A 19,096-nucleotide genomic window follows, 5' to 3' on the forward strand; every position below is an offset into this window, starting at 1 on the left:
TTCATATTATTGCACTTTTAAACTTGCACTAGTTAATAAAGTAATACATTATTACTATATATATCAATTTTTTGTGCAAGAGAAAATGATAAATAATCATCCAAGTTAAAATTATATATTAAATATCATATTATTTCTATTTCATATGTGTTCAATTCTAGTATGCATTTCTTTACGAAAAATTTAAATAACAAATAATATTTTAACGAGAATGAATGTCTGTTATGAAAATTTTAGAAGATTTGCTTATTAATTAAAATAACAAGTTGTCCTATATAGTTGAAACAAAAAAGAAAAGGGATACTTTGCAAATTTTATCTATAATAATTCTTTTTCTTTGCATATCTTATAAATTTTGATGTGCCTATAAATATGGAGGAGTCTTAATAAATTATATTTTCTGCTATTTTTCTAATTAATGAAATATGATCCGTTTATTATTTCTTACGTAACAGAAATTTCAATTAAGAGTCATAATCGTATTATTTTATTTTATTTTATTAACATTATATATATAAATTTATATAATACTGTATTGCGAAATTGATATTGGTAATAGATGATAGACTAGAGATTACGATATACAGAAATGATATAATACAACAAACTTTTATATTTTTGGTTCTTTTTAATTTTTAGCATAATGCATAATGTTAAAAATTTGATTGCTCTTGCATTAAAAAAATATTTTAATGGATTTTTTTATCATAAATTTATAAAAAGCATGTAAGGGATATGTGAAATATTATTTACATACTTTTCTTTATTTATTATATGTATATATACATTCATATATATATACATAAAAACCAATGAAACATAAAGTATGATAATATTTCCAAATGATATTATAATTTTCGATAAGATAAATTTAATAAGGAAAAAATATTGCATATAAATTCATATTATCTCTCGATTTCTCATCATTATTTTCTGCACATATTCATTAAACTATTTTTCTCGAAGATGTTCCTGCAAAAATGACTTCAAAAGTACCTAAATAAATAATATGTGTGTATGTGCGTCTGCACGAACAAAATTAAAAAAACAACAAAAACATGCGTTTTTGCTAAACTGATGTGTAGTAATATTTATAAGATGTATGAAGAAATAGAAGATTTAGTACTTTTTGTACTTTATACGTAATCAGAAATGACAATTTATATATATACATATTATACATATACAAATGATGCAATTACTGTTTGTATAAAGAGCATTCTTTATAATTTGTTAAAATCAAATCGTGTGTGTATAAAAATTGGGGAAATATTTATCAATTCTATAAATTGTCTGTCATATTAAACATATTTGAAATTTTCATCTTATTGTTAGAAGAAATGATCGTGCGCATAATTCAAACTCATTATATATTAAAAAAGCTACGAATTAGCAAAGATTAATAATAGCGATAAAGTATAAAATAATTTACTTTACTTTTTATTTTCTCTCTTAGTGCTAACTATGTAACAAACACTAAAAAATATTTCTCAACGATCAGAATATAATGTGCGTCTATCTATCTATTTTTAATGTAAATTATGTTTCAGTTTAAACAATTCACTACGTTATCATACTTGATTGTTTTCAGAATTATACCACTTTATAACATATTCTTTATTTCTTTTTCTTTTTATTATTTTTTTTCTTGCACATACAGTAGTTTTCTGTACATTTATGTAACATTTCTCGTTCAACATCACTTAGTACGTATTCGTAATTGGTAATATACCATTATACACATATGTATTGCATTCCTCTCGTCAAGTAAAGAGTCAGAGTAGTAAATTTGTGAATGATTTTACGTCAGTAAAAACATTTATCACACACATTAATCATCACAATGTCTGGATTATATAATAATAATAATGCCATTAATATATTAAACAATCAATTCGGTTATTCGTAGAACGAACGTTGTTAAGTTTTTTTCTAAGCTGACTCTCGTGCATTTTCTTTCTTCTTCTTCTTCTTCTTCTTCTTCTTTTATTTTCTTTCTCTGTTTTTTTGTTTTTTTTTTACAATCAGTTGAAAATTATTATGTTCATCTTGTATATATTGTACTGTAATAAAGAAATTACACCGACAATAACAATACATATATATATATATATATATATATATATATTAACAATACATATATACATATATATAAACCACGTTATTTCCTGTTAAAATAGCCTTAAATACATTCATTAATGTCTAAGCATTGACGTTAAAATTCGTTGATAATCCATAACAGATTTTAAATTGTAAATATAAGTGTATGTAGGACACATTTATATTTAACAACGCGTATACGTGTGTTAAAATTTTCGTATACGTATACAATTGCTTAATAATAAGCCTTCGCATTTGAACACAAACGATACATCACGAGTACCTATTATTAGCAAGAAGTTTATCGTTTTATTCTAAACAACATATATATTGATATTATTATTATTATTTTTATTATTATTATTATTATTATTATTATTATTATTATTATTATTATTACTTATAATTTCAAATAATACTTTCGCCTTAAATTTCAACCTCGGATTATAAGTTGGACTCCCAAAGAATTTCTATGACACACGTTAGCGAAATAAAAAAACAAAAATACAACTTTAAATCAAATGGATATTCGCATCGTTGCATTGACTTTGTAAATAGGAATAAATAAAATGAGGGAAATAATATAACAATCATTTTTTCTAGCTGTATGAAAATAGACATTGCAAAACTTAACACTTTCATTTTAATATTTTACTAAAGATCCATATATATATGTGAAGCTCATGCCTCGACTATATTTGTATTAGCCTTCGTCGTTGTTTACATACTCTTTTTCATTTTTTCCTTTTTTTTAAAATCTAAAATAATAAAAATATATTATAGCATATATATATTCCACACACAAGGAAGGATTTTCAGAAAATTATATCGCTTATTGTACAAATTATAAATATCAATGTATTCTTCGCGAGATGTTATATAGCAAATTTATAAAAAAGAGTAATTGACTAATCGTTCTTACAATGTTTTTTCTTTCTCTTTCTTTCTTTCTAACTTTCTTCATATAAATATAATCATTTTGAATAATTCATAGAACAGATTAATTACATTGTTTTAATTGGATCTCTTGTAATATTTGATCGCAAAAATAATTATTGGAATGTTACGTAATACAAATTCTTTAAAAAATAAAACGCATATCTTTGTAGGCAAAGCTAAACTGGATAAATCTATAATATCGGATCATATATTCTATATCCTACATGTTTGTAACGAAAACCTAAGATTTTCTTTAAATCATTCCTTGATCTTTGGTAAAAAGTTATCCTTTACATATATATATATATATATATAACCATAGAGAAAAGAAAAAATTGTTTAAAAACAGCTTTTTTGTCCCTACAATTGACTAAGTTATTATTTTAAGAAGCGGAGGAAAATATTTCATTCGTTACAAATTGCTCAAATCGTTCAAATTGTCGCAAATTCCATAAAGGTAGGCAAGAATACGAGATACATTTTATCTTCTTTTTTGTTTCGTCTTTCTTTTTTTTTTTGTTTTATAACTTTTTTGCAGGGACATATATAAGTGGTGATAGACTTTGCGTAAGCACATTTTTCAATTTCGTTTCACATTATGATTTACGTAAAATACTAGAAGTTATTTGGATTTATCTTACATTATACTAAGATCTTTCAAGACTTCAATTAAATATCAAACCTAAATGCTTAGGACATACTGTTAATATTTTTTTCTTTTTTTTTTTATAATCAATTCTTCATGTTATATTACAATGATATTTGTGGTACAAAGCCCAAATATATTTATAGGAACTGCCTGCGCCGTAACTATATATATTTAAATGTAATATACTTAGTCTGCATGTTAGTTTCTTTTCACAAATATTATACATTTTCCTTGTATTGAAATGAACGCGACACCCAAGGGTTTCTACCCTTGATCCGCTTTGTACTTGACAAAGGCAGGTTTAAGATCACTCTCTATGATATAGACAATTTGTTAGATTTAATATTTACAAAAATACAATTAATATCTCGGTAATAAATATCTTTAATTAGCAGAATTTGAGCAGTCAATTAATAAGGCGATTAGTTTTTAATAGAATACAACGTCTATCAAAAAACATTCGTCCCTAGGCTCTTTTCAATTTACCATCACTACCTTTCTTTCTCTCTCTCTCTCTCTCTCTCTCTCTCTTTCTCTTTTATTCATCTTAAGTCACACACGCATACAAGGATTTCATAACTTCAGGAGTGGTTTCAGTAAGCTAAAATAAGAAAAACAAACTTCTTCTTATTTTAGCGTATTGAAAGCATCTCTTTAATTATGCCCATATATTTTGGTACACCCTGTATATTCAAATTTCATCCAACTCAATCGACGATATATTGTATATATTAAAACTGCACAACCTCGAATTTTATCATGCCATATAACATAGTCAGATCATTGATGTATTAATTGGCACTCTGTATAATTCAAGTACCATTAGCATTTGTAGTATTCTCCTTTTTCCCTTTGAGTAAAAATACATCCATATTGTCTTTCCCCTTTACATATACTTGACCGCGTGGCTCGAACTCGTATTTATCTGAGAGTACGCCAATACAATTACTAGCCATTTGTATTCTACCTGCGACTCCAGTAGAATCCATTCTAGATGCAATGTTTACCGCATCGCCCCAAATATCATAATACAATTTAGTCGCGCCTATTACACCGGCCGTAACGTCGCCATAATTAAAACCAATTCTTAAAATCAATTTAAATTCCAGCAAGTCTCGATTAAAATCATAAATGACTTTATGCATAGCCATCGCAAAATCAATTAGTTGAAAAAGATGAGTATATTCATGGTCACTTTGCTGTCTCACTTGTGGATTTAAACCGCTAGCTGCCATAAATGTACTACCTATGGTCTTGATTTTTTCAACATTAGAAAATTCTGGTTTCTCGAGAAGTTCATCAAAATCACCAATCAATTCGTTAAGTACTCGTAGATACTCTTTACCACCTAAATAAGATTCGTCATATAACTCGTTGAAATTAACAATACTGGCAAAAATAATCCCGACGGATTTATGATTTTGTGAATATTTAGCAGTGGTTTTCAATTGATCGGCTACGTATTTGGGTATAATATTATGTAAAAGTAAATCGGCTTGATTTTTCATCGATTGTACGCGCGTCTTATCTCTCGCCGCTACAAAATTTCCATGGAAACTCAATCGATAGCTAATCTCGAATTCGCGATTCAGAAACCAAACTAATAAGAGTAAGAGTATCATGTCAAGATAAATCTCAGAATGGTACAATCTCTCGTTGTACCTTAATTCTTTTTCTCTTTCCGTTATTATAATAGATTCCATCATGGGTTTGCGTGATTGCTCGATTATTTTGTGTGACGATTGTGTTGACGCTTCTACAGAATTACGAAATTCTTTTCGTGGAATTATTAAATTTTCATCTATAGGATAATTATTTTGTTCAATTAAGATCGCGTTAACTAAATTCGGACGCATCGCCGATCGTTCTTGCGTATTATTTCTAATATCGTAGTCGCTTGGTATTGTCATATCCTGATTATACGATATATGACTAACAACCAGACAAATAAATAAAGCACCGGCAAAGGTGACTAGCAAGTTTTTCATCCAACAATTCAATTGAGTAAAATTACAAAAGTGGACCAGTCCAATGAAGATCAAATAGCTGTAATAATATTCGAAGTTATTTAAAGTACGTAAGCTATTGCAAGTGAAGTTTAACAGAATTGAAACAATTGGTAAGCCAACTAATAAGGCACCGCAAACGTGCCAAGGATACCATCTAGAAAAAAAATCGAATATTTTTTGAGTTAAAGTTGCGTGAGTGGTATTTGGCTTAAAAAGTTGTCTAATGCAAAGTAAAACGGCTAGGATTTGAACAGCCGTGGCAAATACACAAAATACAATATAGAAAATTGAAGGCTTGCAAAGCAAGAAGAGCGATATTGTAATAGCTACGTAAACCAGAGCCGATATCAATATGTCAAAATAAGTATTAAATCTTGAAGTAGCTAGAGTCGGAGGATTGCCAGTTACACCTTCGCTCGCTCGGTGTGCATTTTCTCTGTATTCCTTTTCCAATTCTTTATTCTTAAAAAATAGCGTTACGCTTGATAACGGTGGTTTCACGAAATACGAACGTTGAGAACTCACGTTGTCTTGAACGCATCTTTACAAAACAAGAGTTAAATATTAAAAGTCAATTAAACGTGAAAGTGTGTGTTTCAAATATTAATAAATAAAATGTTACCTTATCAGTTGTAAATCAGATTGTTTTCTTAACTTATGGAAACATGCACCAAATGTATCAGTCACTGCTGGAGGAAACGGATAAGGTGGTACGGATGACGAAATTTCATGAGTAGAGTTCAAAGTTGAACTAGAAGTATAATAACCACTAACTCTGTGACCTAATAAATCCCCTTGAGCCATACCATTCATCAGGAACAACTGCAACAAGAATTCGTTGTTGCAACATTATTGACTAAAGTTAAATTAATGTATTTAAAATATTTGTATTTACCTGCTGTTGAATACTACTACGTCTGCTATTACTCTTAATACCAGAATCTTTTCTACTACATATCGATGAAGCGTGACTTATTGTTTCTTGACCAGACAATAAAGGACTAGAAGGCACAGGATTTGGATCCATTTCAACACTATTATTGAAAGGAATCTACGAAATAATATAGGTAATTAATATTTAATGATAAGAACAAAAGTGAGCAATAGAAAGACATATAAAATAACTGACTCGTTTGAATCCATTGCGATCTTCGAATTGTTCACTTTTTGGTTGCTTTAAAATCATACTTTTTCCTTCTTCCATATCTAAAGGAGTCATTTCTTCGCTCGTTCTTTGTCGTTGTAAATAACGCCATGGTTTATTTCGTGATCTTTTTTTTTCATAACTCGCAGTTGACATAGGACTTTTATTAAGATCTTCCTTCTCATCATCCATGTCATTACTATTTTCAGAATCCAAAATACTGGGCAAGGAATTAGCTTTTATCTTACTTGCATTAGTTACCATGTGGAGATAATGAAGTTTGGGTTTGTTCTGATTATTGCAAGAGGCAAGACGGTGACGAGTTTGCATTAACGGAGATAAATCTTTGGGTAATATAATATTTGTTACAAATTCATTCATAATATCTGATTTACGACTTTTGATAAAATAAGTTTTAATACCTACAATTAGAAATAATATTTTTGTTAGTTAAACAGTTATGCTAATGCTATTATATACACATACCGTTGACTACCTCTCCTTCTTCTGTGATATATTGATGATTCAAAAAATTTAAAGTTTTTTCACTTAAATGTACCCTGCCTGGTTTGCCGGTACTCTCTAATTTATTTGCCAATGTCACATCATTTGACCAGACATCAAATTTAAATCTTTTAGTGCCAACGATTCCACATAAAACGGTTCCCGTGTGAACTCCGACTCTCATATTTACTCCTTCTCTTCTTTCTATATCGAATTGTTTTATAGCTTCTATCATAGCTGAAACAATCATACAATTAAGTTAGATAATTAAAATATATATAAACGGGTATAAAAGAAAAGTTATTATACCAACCTAATCCCATTTCGATGCAACATTTTGCATGATCGGGCCTTGGTTCAGGACAACCACTGACACAATAATAGCAATCCCCCAATGTAGAAATTTTTTCACATCCATGATGTTCGCACAAATCATCAAATCGTTCGAATAGATCATTTAGAATGCCAACTAATTCCTCAGCAGTCTTATTCGAGCTCATTTTAGTAAAACCAACAATATCGGCAAATAATATGCTAACGTTTTCCATAGAGTGCATATTAAATGGTCGAAATAAAGATCTAATATCCGTTTGATTAGAGGGTATAGAACCTTTTTTAAGAGAATCTTCACGTTCTCTCTCTCTGCCGCTTTCTTCCATTAACCAATCTGCTACTTTTGGCGGCATTACAGAATGTATCATTTTTTCTTTAAGCTGTCTTTCCATTTCTAATTGACGTCGTACGAGCAATGATTGGCCAACTTTCATAAAAGTACCACGCATTCGCACAAATGTCATTATCAAGATATGTACGCCGATTAAATGAATACATATTTGCATTAAAATTCTTATACTGAGATTCGTTGTAAAATCAATATCATCTTGCAAATACGTATCCGATGTATTAGTCCAATTGGTAATAGATTCAACAACATTAAGAGCTAATTCGCCTTCTGTAGAAGACGCATTCATTTTACTAAGACTACTAATAATATTTATATTGTTGGCCGTTGAATTGATAGTAGAACCAACATTTGCCATAGCAAATGGAATACTAGAATTTAGTTTCGTTAATATATTTCCATTGGTAAAATTTCCAGACATATTTTCTTCATTCAACAATTTGGAACTAAGATTAGATATTGGATTAGAAGTATTTAAATTAAACATCATCTCTGTGCCAGCTTTCAATGCATCGCTAACATTAGACATTGTACTTTGGAGACCATTGAGAAAACTATGATGTTCTTGCGAAGAATAAATAGGAACAGATGTTCTGTTGTAGTCTTCAGAAATATTTGTTATTGAAGAATGATTAAAAAATTTGTGACTGTCGAATATCCTTTGTCTTCTATTTTTCGAGCCATAGAGATAGGCAGTTAAAAATTCAAATATAATAGAGTAAATAGAAGATATTCCTATGCAAGCGTAAAGGGGCATTGGTAGTACCGTATAAATCAGTAACAAGATTTCTGAACATAGTGCAAAATGTCCTACTAGTGTTAAGCCATCTACGTGAGGCGGTACTACCGCAAGAAATAGTAAAGAAAGAAAGCACAGCACGGATGCAACTCCTACTGAAGTTGTTAACACGTAAGACTTGTAGTGTTCCGTATGAGTTAAATATAATACAGCGGATACCACGGTTCCAACAATACTGAAAATGGCTGCGATAGCAGGCCATGTTGAAGTATTATTCCCGATTCCAGTGATTACAAAATATGCCAGCCAAAACACAGATACCAACAGGATATATGTAAGAGCATATCTAGAAAGAATAATTAAACTTAATTATATTAATAAAATAGAAAGTAAAATTAAATAATTAAAATTCTTTACAAGTACATACCGGAATCTAAGTCTAATCTGTGGAAAGGCACTTCTTTTAAATTGTTCTTCTAGAATTTCAGAATCAAATTTTGGATTCCACCAAGAACGTGTGGCAGCACGTTCAAATGGCACTGGTAAACTAATCCCACAACATCCAAGACCTTGTCCGCTATGTGCCAAGTATGTTTGTATGTATGGTGCCAAAGATATGTGTATTTCGTCTCCAACATCATCATCGCTGTTATCTTTTCCTCTTGTAAAACTTACAGACGAACTGCGTTTTCGGTTCATCGAAGGGTTCATATTGACATTTGAGTATTACTGTGAAAAATATATATGTATATATAAACACACATATAGATTATTTCTTAAAAATAATATAATGATGGAATACAAAAATTTCATAACGTAAGACAACATTTCTAAATCATTATATCATATTATTTAAGAATAATTCAAAATAACGTTGATGTTCTGATATAAAAATTGACAAGCAATTTAATCACCTCGGTTAAAGGCGATAACGCCATAAAACTTTAAAAATCATCCTCCTTGCTGACATTGGAGGTTCTTCCATAAGTCAGCTAGTGTCAGATGGCATGATTTTCATATTCTTTTCTTTTTTTTTTTTGTACAGTATTCTAAGTTGAACGACGCTATTAAACGTCGGTGTAATTGTCACCGAAGTTCTTAAGGTCGTATAACACAAGATTTTTCGAATATATATATATATATAAAATAGGAAAATTCCCTTAGGGAGAATTACGATTTCTTAGAATATCCCCCACAGTAATCCGCAGCCATCTTGAAGTCAACAATACTGAACAATACCAACGACATCGCCCAAACACTGTTGCCACACATTATCGAGCAGCTGATCGCTAAAATTATGCACTTACGAAAAGATAATATGTTTGCAGCTGTTAATTTCTATTCGTAAATTAGAGATAAGAAAATATACTGAGCAATGAAATACTTTTTACAGATTATTCAAATTGTTTTATTAATAGAACGACTTAAGTAACGCCTCTTGTCATTTTTGGCGGGAATTCATATTTTCATATTTTCAATGCGATTACCTTACGTATTACCACTGTGCACGTGATATTTAAAATTTGTATTACTTATAAAATTAAATGATAGGTATTTTAATATTCAAAGTATTTTAAAATAATAATATATTGAATCATTAATGCGTAGATGCTTGATTTCGATCATTTAAATATAATGTAATTATCGTTTAATCGAGTTTCGATGTATGATCACGTGCAGTATTTTGATTGGTCAAATTTGAATTATTATTTTTGAATGGAGCTTGCTTAGTTTTTGAATTTCGTTATTTTTAATATTTTATACTAATTTTTTGTTTATACATATTTGTTTACATATTTATAAAACATATGAAAGAAATATTGCTTAATTAATAATTATAAGTATATATATATATATATATATATTCTTGTAAATTAATAGGAAAAGGCATTAAACTTAAATTAGTTTATTATGTAATATAGAATTAATATAAATCGATCTTTTTTATCGAGAAGGCGAACCAATCGGTGGATCTTGCCATTTAAATTCTTCTTGATAGGTGACATAAACAACCCAATAACATACATTAAGTAAACCAAAAGATGCTGGAAAAACTACTCGTGCTACTCTATCTATTGTTGATACACTATTAATATGTCTCGCTATTCGTTCACCGAATTTTCGACAATTTCCTGCTGCTTCACGTTGTCTTCGTCTTCTATAATTCTCATTAAAAAATAATTTCAATATCACAATGATTACGCTTAACAAATATGTTAAATATATCTATGCAAATTACCTGAACTCATCGTCACCTGCCAAACAATATAAAAATTGTCTCCATTTAGGTAATCGGCGTTCAGTTTGCGTCTGTCTTTCCATTGTGGATGGTCTCGACGTAACAGCCATTGTTACTGGCTGATAAGATCGTCTATTGTACGTTACCGAATCCTGCAAACATTTCTGATTCGTAATTTTATTTCTTTGTTATATAAATAAATATTAATTAATATTATTTATTAAAGAAAAAAGAGTATGAGTGCCTGTAATTACAGAATTAAACTAAAAATAGAAATAATTCATTCGATGATTAATATATTAGATTATTAAAATAATTTATATATTATAAAATAAACGATATGTTAAATTTGTTTACGTATTAGTCTAATTTCCAAATATGCAAGCACATTTTTCAAAATATTTTTACATTATAAATGCTGCAGACAGTTGAACTTCTTCTGGAAGTCTCATCAATGATACTATCTGGATGAATAGTCTGAGAATCGCAAGTAGCGATCGTACAAAATGGATCTTCGTATTCCTTATCCGAAATAGTTTCCCATTCTTCTTCTTCCAATGGAAGTTCGCCACTTCCGACCTACGAAAAAATTAATAATAATAAAAATAAAGAAAGAGAGAGAGAGAGATAAAGAGAAAGAAAATGAAAATTGTAATAATCGGTAATCTTATACCTTGGTAAAATAATGTACTCCAGCAAATTCTAAAAGGGTAGCAATGCAATAACCAAAACTCATGAGAAGAAACCAATCTAGTGCTGTAGCGTATCTCACTTTTGGTAAATCAGTTCTTGAATCGAGACTAATCGTGGAAAGTGTTAGTACCGTAGTAATACCTGTAAACACAAACAATATATGAATTAAATAATTTCAAAAGAATAATACATACAAGCTCGCGTGTTCGTGTTTTTAATCGATAAAATAATTTTACCTAAACCTACACGATCGCTGGTAGCCTCGCGATGAATCCAAAATGATACCCAACTTAAGACAACAATCAGCACGCACGGAACGTATACCTTGAAAAAAAAACAAAAAAATTAATAAATATAATTACAAGAAAAACGTATTTTTGTAATTTCGTTCTTACTTGTATCAAAAAGTAACCAGTATGACGTTGTAAGTTAAAAGACACTTGGAGAACAGAAAATTCTCCTTCGCGACGTACAAACGTAAGATTTCTGTAAGGAGAACCCATTAAATCGAATTGGGATAACGCCATTCCGGGAACAAAATTTACGGAAGATCCTTCTTGCCATTCGTAAACCAATTGTCTAGACGTGTATGCGTCTAAAAATAAAACAAATAATATCAAATATTTTAACTTTATCTCTCACATACACATGTTACTTAATTATTATAAAGATAAACAAATTATTTTCACGTTTCCACGAACGAAGATGAATTGTAATTTGATTTCATTGCGAATGTAACATGCTTTTTACATATGATTCTAATAATATAATAAAATGTAAAATATTATTCGATACGGGGAACACACACATAACACGAGAAAAAATGATAAAAAAGAATGAGAATACGATAGGAGAGTGTAATCAAATATTTATCGATAACTTAACACAATAAATTCGAACGTGAGAAGAAAATAAAGATGAACGTGCTAGCAGTGTTTTCTTCAAAATATTACGAACAAATAAATAATCGATGAACGCGAGAATGATGATAAAGAGATATAAAAATTTCGAGAAAAAAGAAAAAAAAAACAAAGAGACCTCGTTAACGCGTTAAAAATATTGTTTATTAAGAAATCAACGAAAACGTACGTACAGCTTCCTAAAATTAACGGACAGGATTGTCGATCCATTGGAAAATTTTGTAATTCCATTGGACACTTAGCTTTAATGGTAAGCCTGTAAGAGAGAAACATACACAAAGTTATATATTTATTAAACTTAGGAGATAAGAAATATAAATCAAAATGATTATATAAAAATTTAATAGTGTTAACCTCATGGAATAAAGTATATCACCGTCTTGAGAAATTCTGAGTAACTTGTTGGGCACGGTGATCGTGTGCACGTAACTGTGTTTCCCATTGTAGAAATACGTGTCCGGACGCCAAATTCTTTCGAGCATTTTTATACTAAGGCTGAGGGATTTGATGGGTCCTAAGAAACTAAGCCGAGAATCACGCCACGATTGTCTAAAGTAACAATCCATCGAGTAATCCTAATATACGTGATAGAATCGATAAACATTATTGATTAATTATATCCATCTGGAATTATTGTGTTTTAAAATTGGAACACTTTGGCAACGGGAAATGTATAATCATCTTAAATAATATTTAACTTTTCAACACACTGAATACAGGAAACGTAATCTTACGTTTATTCATTTTATTCTTCTTCTTCGGCATGGTGGATTATATTTCAATGTGTTATTGTTATTTGAAAAATGTAGCAGTATTTTGTAGAATTTCTAAAATATTATCTAATAATTTATTTTATTATTAACAACTTCTCCAATATAAGATCCACTAATGTCTGATATAGCGTTCGAGAAAATATTTCTTCTATATTTATTTGTAAAACTATGAACATCACACGTACTAACAATAAGACATACAATTTCTTATATTCAGATAAATAAAACACAAAATATCAGAGAAACAAGTTAAATAATTTGTCCAATTATTATCCGTCGCAAAAGTGTAATAAAAATAATAATAAAATATTTACCATATCCAATTCGGAAACAGGACCCATGCTTCTTATCAGAATATTAGTTTTTACAATCGTCGGTGTTCCTACGAGAGAATATTAAATCGAATATTATTTTCTTTAAAATTTAATTGAATGAACAAAAAAAAAAAAAACAAAGAAAAAGTAGTACGAATTCATTTTTCTCTTATGAAATATGGTATTAGCTTTGACGAGAAAATGATCCTACCTATTCTCAATCGTTTGTTGACAAAGTTCGAGTGGTTACACACAGAGAAAAAGTTCGATAACGTAGGGAACAAAAATATTAGGAAAGAACGGAAATAGGAAAATGTGAAATCGACGAAGGTGGCCAAAAAGCCGCATTTTAAAAGCAAGAGATGCGATTTCAAAACCTAGCAATAGTTTCTTCTATTTTTTTTCTTTCTTTCTTTCTTTCTTTCTTTTTTCTCCTTCTCTCTCTCTCGTTTTCTCTCTCTTACTATCATCTGGCTTTATTCCAATTTGAGGTATGCATGTAATATCCATATTGAGCCATTTCATCCGCGATGATAAGTTTCCCTAAACGCGAAAGGAATGAGGGTGGGAGGGGGAGGAGGAGGAGGAGGAGGAGGAAACTATCGAAATGAAAGGGAAAAAATCGGTAATAAAACAAAAAGCTTGCTGGACCAAATAGAAATTATTTCGGACAAATAAAAATGTTTCAGTGAAATGAAAATAATTTCTAAAAGATCCTTTTGATAATAATAATGATAATATACTAATTGTAAAATAGATAAGAAAAAAGAAAGAAAAGAAACAACGCGTTAGATTTGTCGAATAAATTAAAGACGCGAGTTAAGTGGTCAAAAGAGTAATGCTTAAAAGTTTAGATGTATAGTGTTTTGAATATTACAAAAATGTATGTCTACTTAAATATAAAAAAAGACGCTGAACTTTAGAGATTAAGTTGCTGAAGAAGTTCCAATAAAATAATCAAAACGAAGTTCTAGTTCTTTTGAATGTTCAAATTCCCTACGATACTTATTTATTAATTATTTTATTTTTGGAGATGAGATAAACAACTAATTGAGTAATGCTATTCTTTCTCAATTCCAATTAACATAATTTATTTTTCGGATAATTTCTTTTTTTTTTTTCTTATAACTCTACACGTTAACTCGCAGGTAAATCATTTTCAAAACGGAAAAAAAACGAAAAGTAACGTAACGAGTAGTAGTAGCAGCTAATCTTCCCTTTAAAACATCGTGCCGCTCTTCACATCATTTTTTTTCTTCCACATTTTTAAGAGTTTAACGGATCGTAGGAACGCGGCCACGAAATTTTTGCAACGTTCGCAGAGAGAGAGAGAGAGAGAGAGAGAGAGAGAGGTATTCCGGTTCATCCTTCGACACAAAAATTCAACGATCTGTAAGGTTTTACACACGAATACCGTAATCCATATCTCGTAATCCAATATTATCCTAGATACGTATATATTCTTATAGATTAAAAAAATTAAGACACACACACACATACAACACAATAATTTACATTACTTAGAATAGAATTGAAAAAATATTACATTTTTATCCATTTAATTATAAAATTAAAATAAACGAATACCTATCTATAATAATAATAATAATTGCATGATTCATTAAGAATCTAAAAAATGATTATTCTATAATTTTAATTATTAATAAAAAGGAAATGAAATATATAAAATAATAAATACCTTTCCCGTGTGTTGGCAATTGACTGTTCTCATAATTCATAAGAAGGTTCTCCAAAACCATAGTTATATTTTTTGAGACGATATCGGTGACGGTACCTCTGGTCAATCTGCCGATTGTCAACGACGAGGACAATTTCTCGGACGAATTAAATTTCGACGACGATGATGATGATGATGACGATGACGATGATGACATTGTTTCATAATTAGTACTCTTGCATGATGTTAATGGTAGAAGAAAAGTCAACCTATAAGTAAAAAATTATCTCAAATGCATACATTAAACTTTCTTATTTTAATTGAACATTAAAATATATAATAGTAAATAAAAAAAAAACAATTAATACACAGGAGTAAATAATCGATTACAAATGATAACGATATGTAAAATATTTTTATAGAAATCTTATATAAGAATTTATAGAAATATTTAGTACAATATATTATAATTAAAAATAAAAATAGAATATGAACAAAATAAGAAGAAGGATAAACCAAAAAAAAAAAGAAATATGTTACAAAGGAATATAATAATCGAATATTCTCGTGTTTTAATTTGAATTACAAATAATAAATCAATTATATGAGATACCTCTCAATTGATCGTTTAATTTTTGATATATATATATATAAAACTATAATATATAAATAATTTATATAAAAAAGAATAATTATAAATAATATTTATATAAAAGAAATGAGAAAGAGATAAGACAATGTTGAAAAAAATAAAGTTAAATAATATTCATCCTGTTACAACGTGGCCCTTTTCGAATGAAAAAAAAAAAAAGGGCAGGTGTGTGTGGGCAGGATTCCGTAGATATGAAATAAGGGTTGGACAAAGATGAGAGGAAGGAAGAGAAAGAGAAAGAAGAGTACCCTCGTTGTCTGCCGATTCAGCACCTTCACATTGTGGCAAGTGTTCGCGTCATTCTTTCAAGTGAACACTACGCCTCATTACATCATATTCTCGTGATCGTATGCGCATTTTTGTCTCTAGATATTAGGGTGATTATCCATTTGATCGCAATTTGTGCAAACCGACACCACCACCACCACCATTAAATTCCTCAACGAACGGTGTTGGTTTTTACATCACATTTCTATCGATAAATCGATATTCCTCTTTCCTGATCAACCACCCCACCCCACCTCACCCCACCTCACCCTATTCCACCCACCGACCAAGATGTTTCAAATATTTTTCCCGCGTATTTCATTTCGTCGAAAGAATTTCAATGCATTTCCTTGACGAGTTCGAGTTTCTATGTCTCCATTCGCAAACAGGTTTCGTTTCATTTCGAAACTAACCAATACAGACAAATACACAAACATATCACTATTTCTCTGTGTACCCACGCGTATATGTGTGTGTGTGTTTATGTATGTATGTATTTACGTAATACATGGGGTTGTATCATAGGGTATAAGTATAATAATTATTTGCTTTTAGAAATCGTACGACTGTTCGTTTGAACTCGGCCCTTTTTATATTTTTTGTTTGTTTGTTTGTTTCTTTCTTTTTCTTTTATTTTCCAATAGCAGACCTTAATTTCGGATTCTCGTTAGCCTATTCTCCCTTTCCTCTTTTTCTACGTTTTATCTTTGTATATTTTTATGTGTATCTTTATATATGTGTGTGTATGTGTGTGTGTGTATGTTTCAATATCGTACAGATGAAAGTTTGCACGAACGAACAAACCTTGATAGTACGCTAATGAAGCATTGTAATGTACGATTCCTTTTAAATATATGCCCTGTTTCGATTGGAATCTATTTGCCCTGCAAACGTTTATGTAATCAAAACACTTTGGATCCTAGAAATTAGCCGTATATATTCCATCTGGTATAATATTCTAACAATCTTTTCAAATGTTAATAATATACTATAATTGAAATTATTAAATAATATCTTATTAAGTAAATACCACACACTTTGATTTAATATAATATAATATAATATAAATTAAAACAATAATATATTATTTTGTGTGTGTGTGTCTGTGTGTGTATCGATTAAAATTGCGATAGGGGTAGGGGGATGAAAAATAACGAATAATAACGATCAAAATAAAATCTTATATTATTTTATTTTAATTTTTGTTGTCGTTGTTGTTGTTGTTGTTGTTGTTGTTACTGTTGTTGTTGTTGTTTTTATTGTTAAAATAAAATAAAATATTAACGAAATAATACGAAGGAAACGAAATGTACGAAAGAAGGAAAAAAAAAGAAAAAAAAAAAGAAAAGAAAATGAAAAGAAGAACATTTGAAATAAATTTACCGCGCTTTTTTTTTTCTTTTTTTATTACTCACATCGATAATTCCGCAACGTTCAATTTCATGATTGAGATTCGTCACTTTGGGGTTTGTTTTCCTTTCTTTTTAATTTGGTTTTCTTTTTTTGGTTCTCCTCTCTTATTGTTTTTTCTTTTCTATTTGTTTTTTTTTTGTTTTCGTTTTACCTTGGCAACGATGAAACTTCGTTGAAACTTTGAGAAAAAGAAAAATAGAAAAAGAGAAAGAGAAAGAGAGAGAAAGAAAGAAAGATAGATCGAGAGTTTATTTATTTTCTCTTTTTAATTGTACGAAGAGAGAGATAGAACGAGAGAGAGAGAGAGAGAGAGGAAAAGAAAAGAAAAAAAAAGAAAATAAAGATCGAAAAGATAAATATAATCACTGGTTGATTTTGATGATCGTCTCGAGACACCGACGAACAACAGACCATTGCCGAGAGTCGCGTGGGCTTGCAACCCCTGTTAAAGCCCTTAAGTACGATTCGTAGGACGTTACGCGCAAGCTCCAAAAACACGCCGGCGATTCCCGCGTTTAGAAATGACCCCAATCTCTTTTTACACACAATATATATATATTAATTATTTTTCTTAACTTTATTACTTTGTACATCTTTGTGAATATTTTTTTTTGTCAATTTTGTTCACTCAGAAAATTCGAACGATATTTATTAAATTTTATCAAGTAACAATGCGTAGAGATTCAATTTATTGATAAACAAATATAAAATAATTTTTAAATCAATTGTATTATTAGAACGTGAAAGAAAGAAATAAATTAATTTTCAATAATTTATGGCAATGATTTTTATATATTGAAATAGCGTGAAATTCTATCAAGAGAAATTTTATCAAGTAACAATGCGTAGAGATTCAATTTATTGATAAACAAATATAAAATAATTTTTAAATCAATTGTATTATTAGAACGTGAAAGAAATGAATTAATTTTCAATAATTTATGGCAATGATTTTTATATATTGAAATAGCGTGAAATTCTATCAAATAATAACGCGTAGGGTTTCAATTTATTGATATACTAATAAAATAATTTTTATATCAATTATATTATTAGAACGTGAAGAAGAAATCAACAAAGAGAATGAAGTAATTTTAAATAATTTACGGCAATGATTTATACATAGAAAAAGGGTGAGCTTGATACGACGAGGGTTGAAAACTTCTGAACTTAATACGAAAAGGGTTGGAAAGAACTTGTAAAAGTATTAACCAATTACTGAGTGATTTTAATCATTTAAAAAGAAAAACATTTACTTTAAATTTCATCGCGTATATATTTTAACCATAATTTTTTCTTTTTTTATTCGAATATATTTATGTGATCAATTATATAAATTTCTTTCTTAATATTCTTTTTTATTTTATATATTTAATTATTA

The 19,096-nt window shown here is 29.2% G+C and overlaps 2 protein-coding genes across 5 annotated transcripts in view; both read right to left on the reverse strand.

The window, feature by feature from the left end:
- Positions 1–2,700: 2,700 nt before the first annotated feature.
- On the reverse strand, positions 2,701–10,032 carry LOC106790513 (adenylate cyclase type 9). The gene is made up of 8 exons (XM_014755475.1): positions 9,681–10,032; positions 9,194–9,495; positions 7,659–9,112; positions 7,328–7,582; positions 6,827–7,263; positions 6,593–6,748; positions 6,320–6,519; positions 2,701–6,238 (listed from the first exon to the last, which is right to left on the reverse strand). Exons 2-8 carry the CDS (start codon positions 9,475–9,477, stop codon positions 4,501–4,503), a joined length of 4,524 nt encoding a protein of 1,507 aa, XP_014610961.1. The 5' UTR covers positions 9,478–9,495; positions 9,681–10,032; the 3' UTR covers positions 2,701–4,500.
- Positions 10,033–10,596: 564 nt separating this feature from the next.
- Positions 10,597–19,096, reverse strand: part of LOC106790520 (gamma-aminobutyric acid receptor alpha-like) — an 18,227-nt gene continuing 9,727 nt past the window's right edge. The window contains exons 1-11 of one of the 4 annotated variants that reach the window (XM_014755483.1): positions 17,718–17,962; positions 15,405–15,652; positions 13,706–13,773; positions 12,973–13,193; positions 12,792–12,874; positions 12,094–12,293; positions 11,935–12,022; positions 11,679–11,839; positions 11,414–11,584; positions 11,006–11,157; positions 10,597–10,924 (exon numbers count right to left, since the gene is read on the reverse strand). In XM_014755483.1, coding sequence (XP_014610969.1) covers positions 10,711–10,924; positions 11,006–11,157; positions 11,414–11,584; positions 11,679–11,839; positions 11,935–12,022; positions 12,094–12,293; positions 12,792–12,874; positions 12,973–13,193; positions 13,706–13,773; positions 15,405–15,652; positions 17,718–17,746 — 1,635 coding nt within the window. In that variant the 5' untranslated portion in view covers positions 17,747–17,962 and the 3' untranslated portion in view covers positions 10,597–10,710. Of the gene's footprint in view, positions 10,933–11,005; positions 11,158–11,413; positions 11,585–11,678; positions 11,840–11,934; positions 12,023–12,093; positions 12,294–12,791; positions 12,875–12,972; positions 13,194–13,705; positions 13,774–15,404; positions 15,653–16,283; positions 16,434–17,717; positions 17,963–19,096 lie in introns of those variants that run through there. The other 3 variants (XM_014755485.1, XM_014755486.1, XM_014755484.1) reach the window with 3 other exon arrangements.

Source organism: Polistes canadensis, unplaced genomic scaffold (genome assembly GCF_001313835.1).
Source record: "Polistes canadensis isolate GaletaPanama2010 unplaced genomic scaffold, ASM131383v1 scaffold_243, whole genome shotgun sequence".
NCBI lineage: Eukaryota > Metazoa > Arthropoda > Insecta > Hymenoptera > Vespidae > Polistes > Polistes canadensis.

Bases quoted from the DNA above. Each gene is read 5' to 3' on its own strand.
- LOC106790513 (XM_014755475.1), bottom strand. From the start codon at position 9,477: ATGAACCCTTCGATGAACCGAAAACGCAGTTCGTCTGTAAGTTTTACA. The intron at 7,583-7,658 runs GTTGGTATAATA...TGATTGTTTCAG, and splicing joins TTGCATCGAAATGGGATTAG to CTATGATAGAAGCTATAAAA. The intron at 6,239-6,319 runs GTAACATTTTAT...TGTTTTGTAAAG, and splicing joins TCTGATTTACAACTGATAAG to ATGCGTTCAAGACAACGTGA.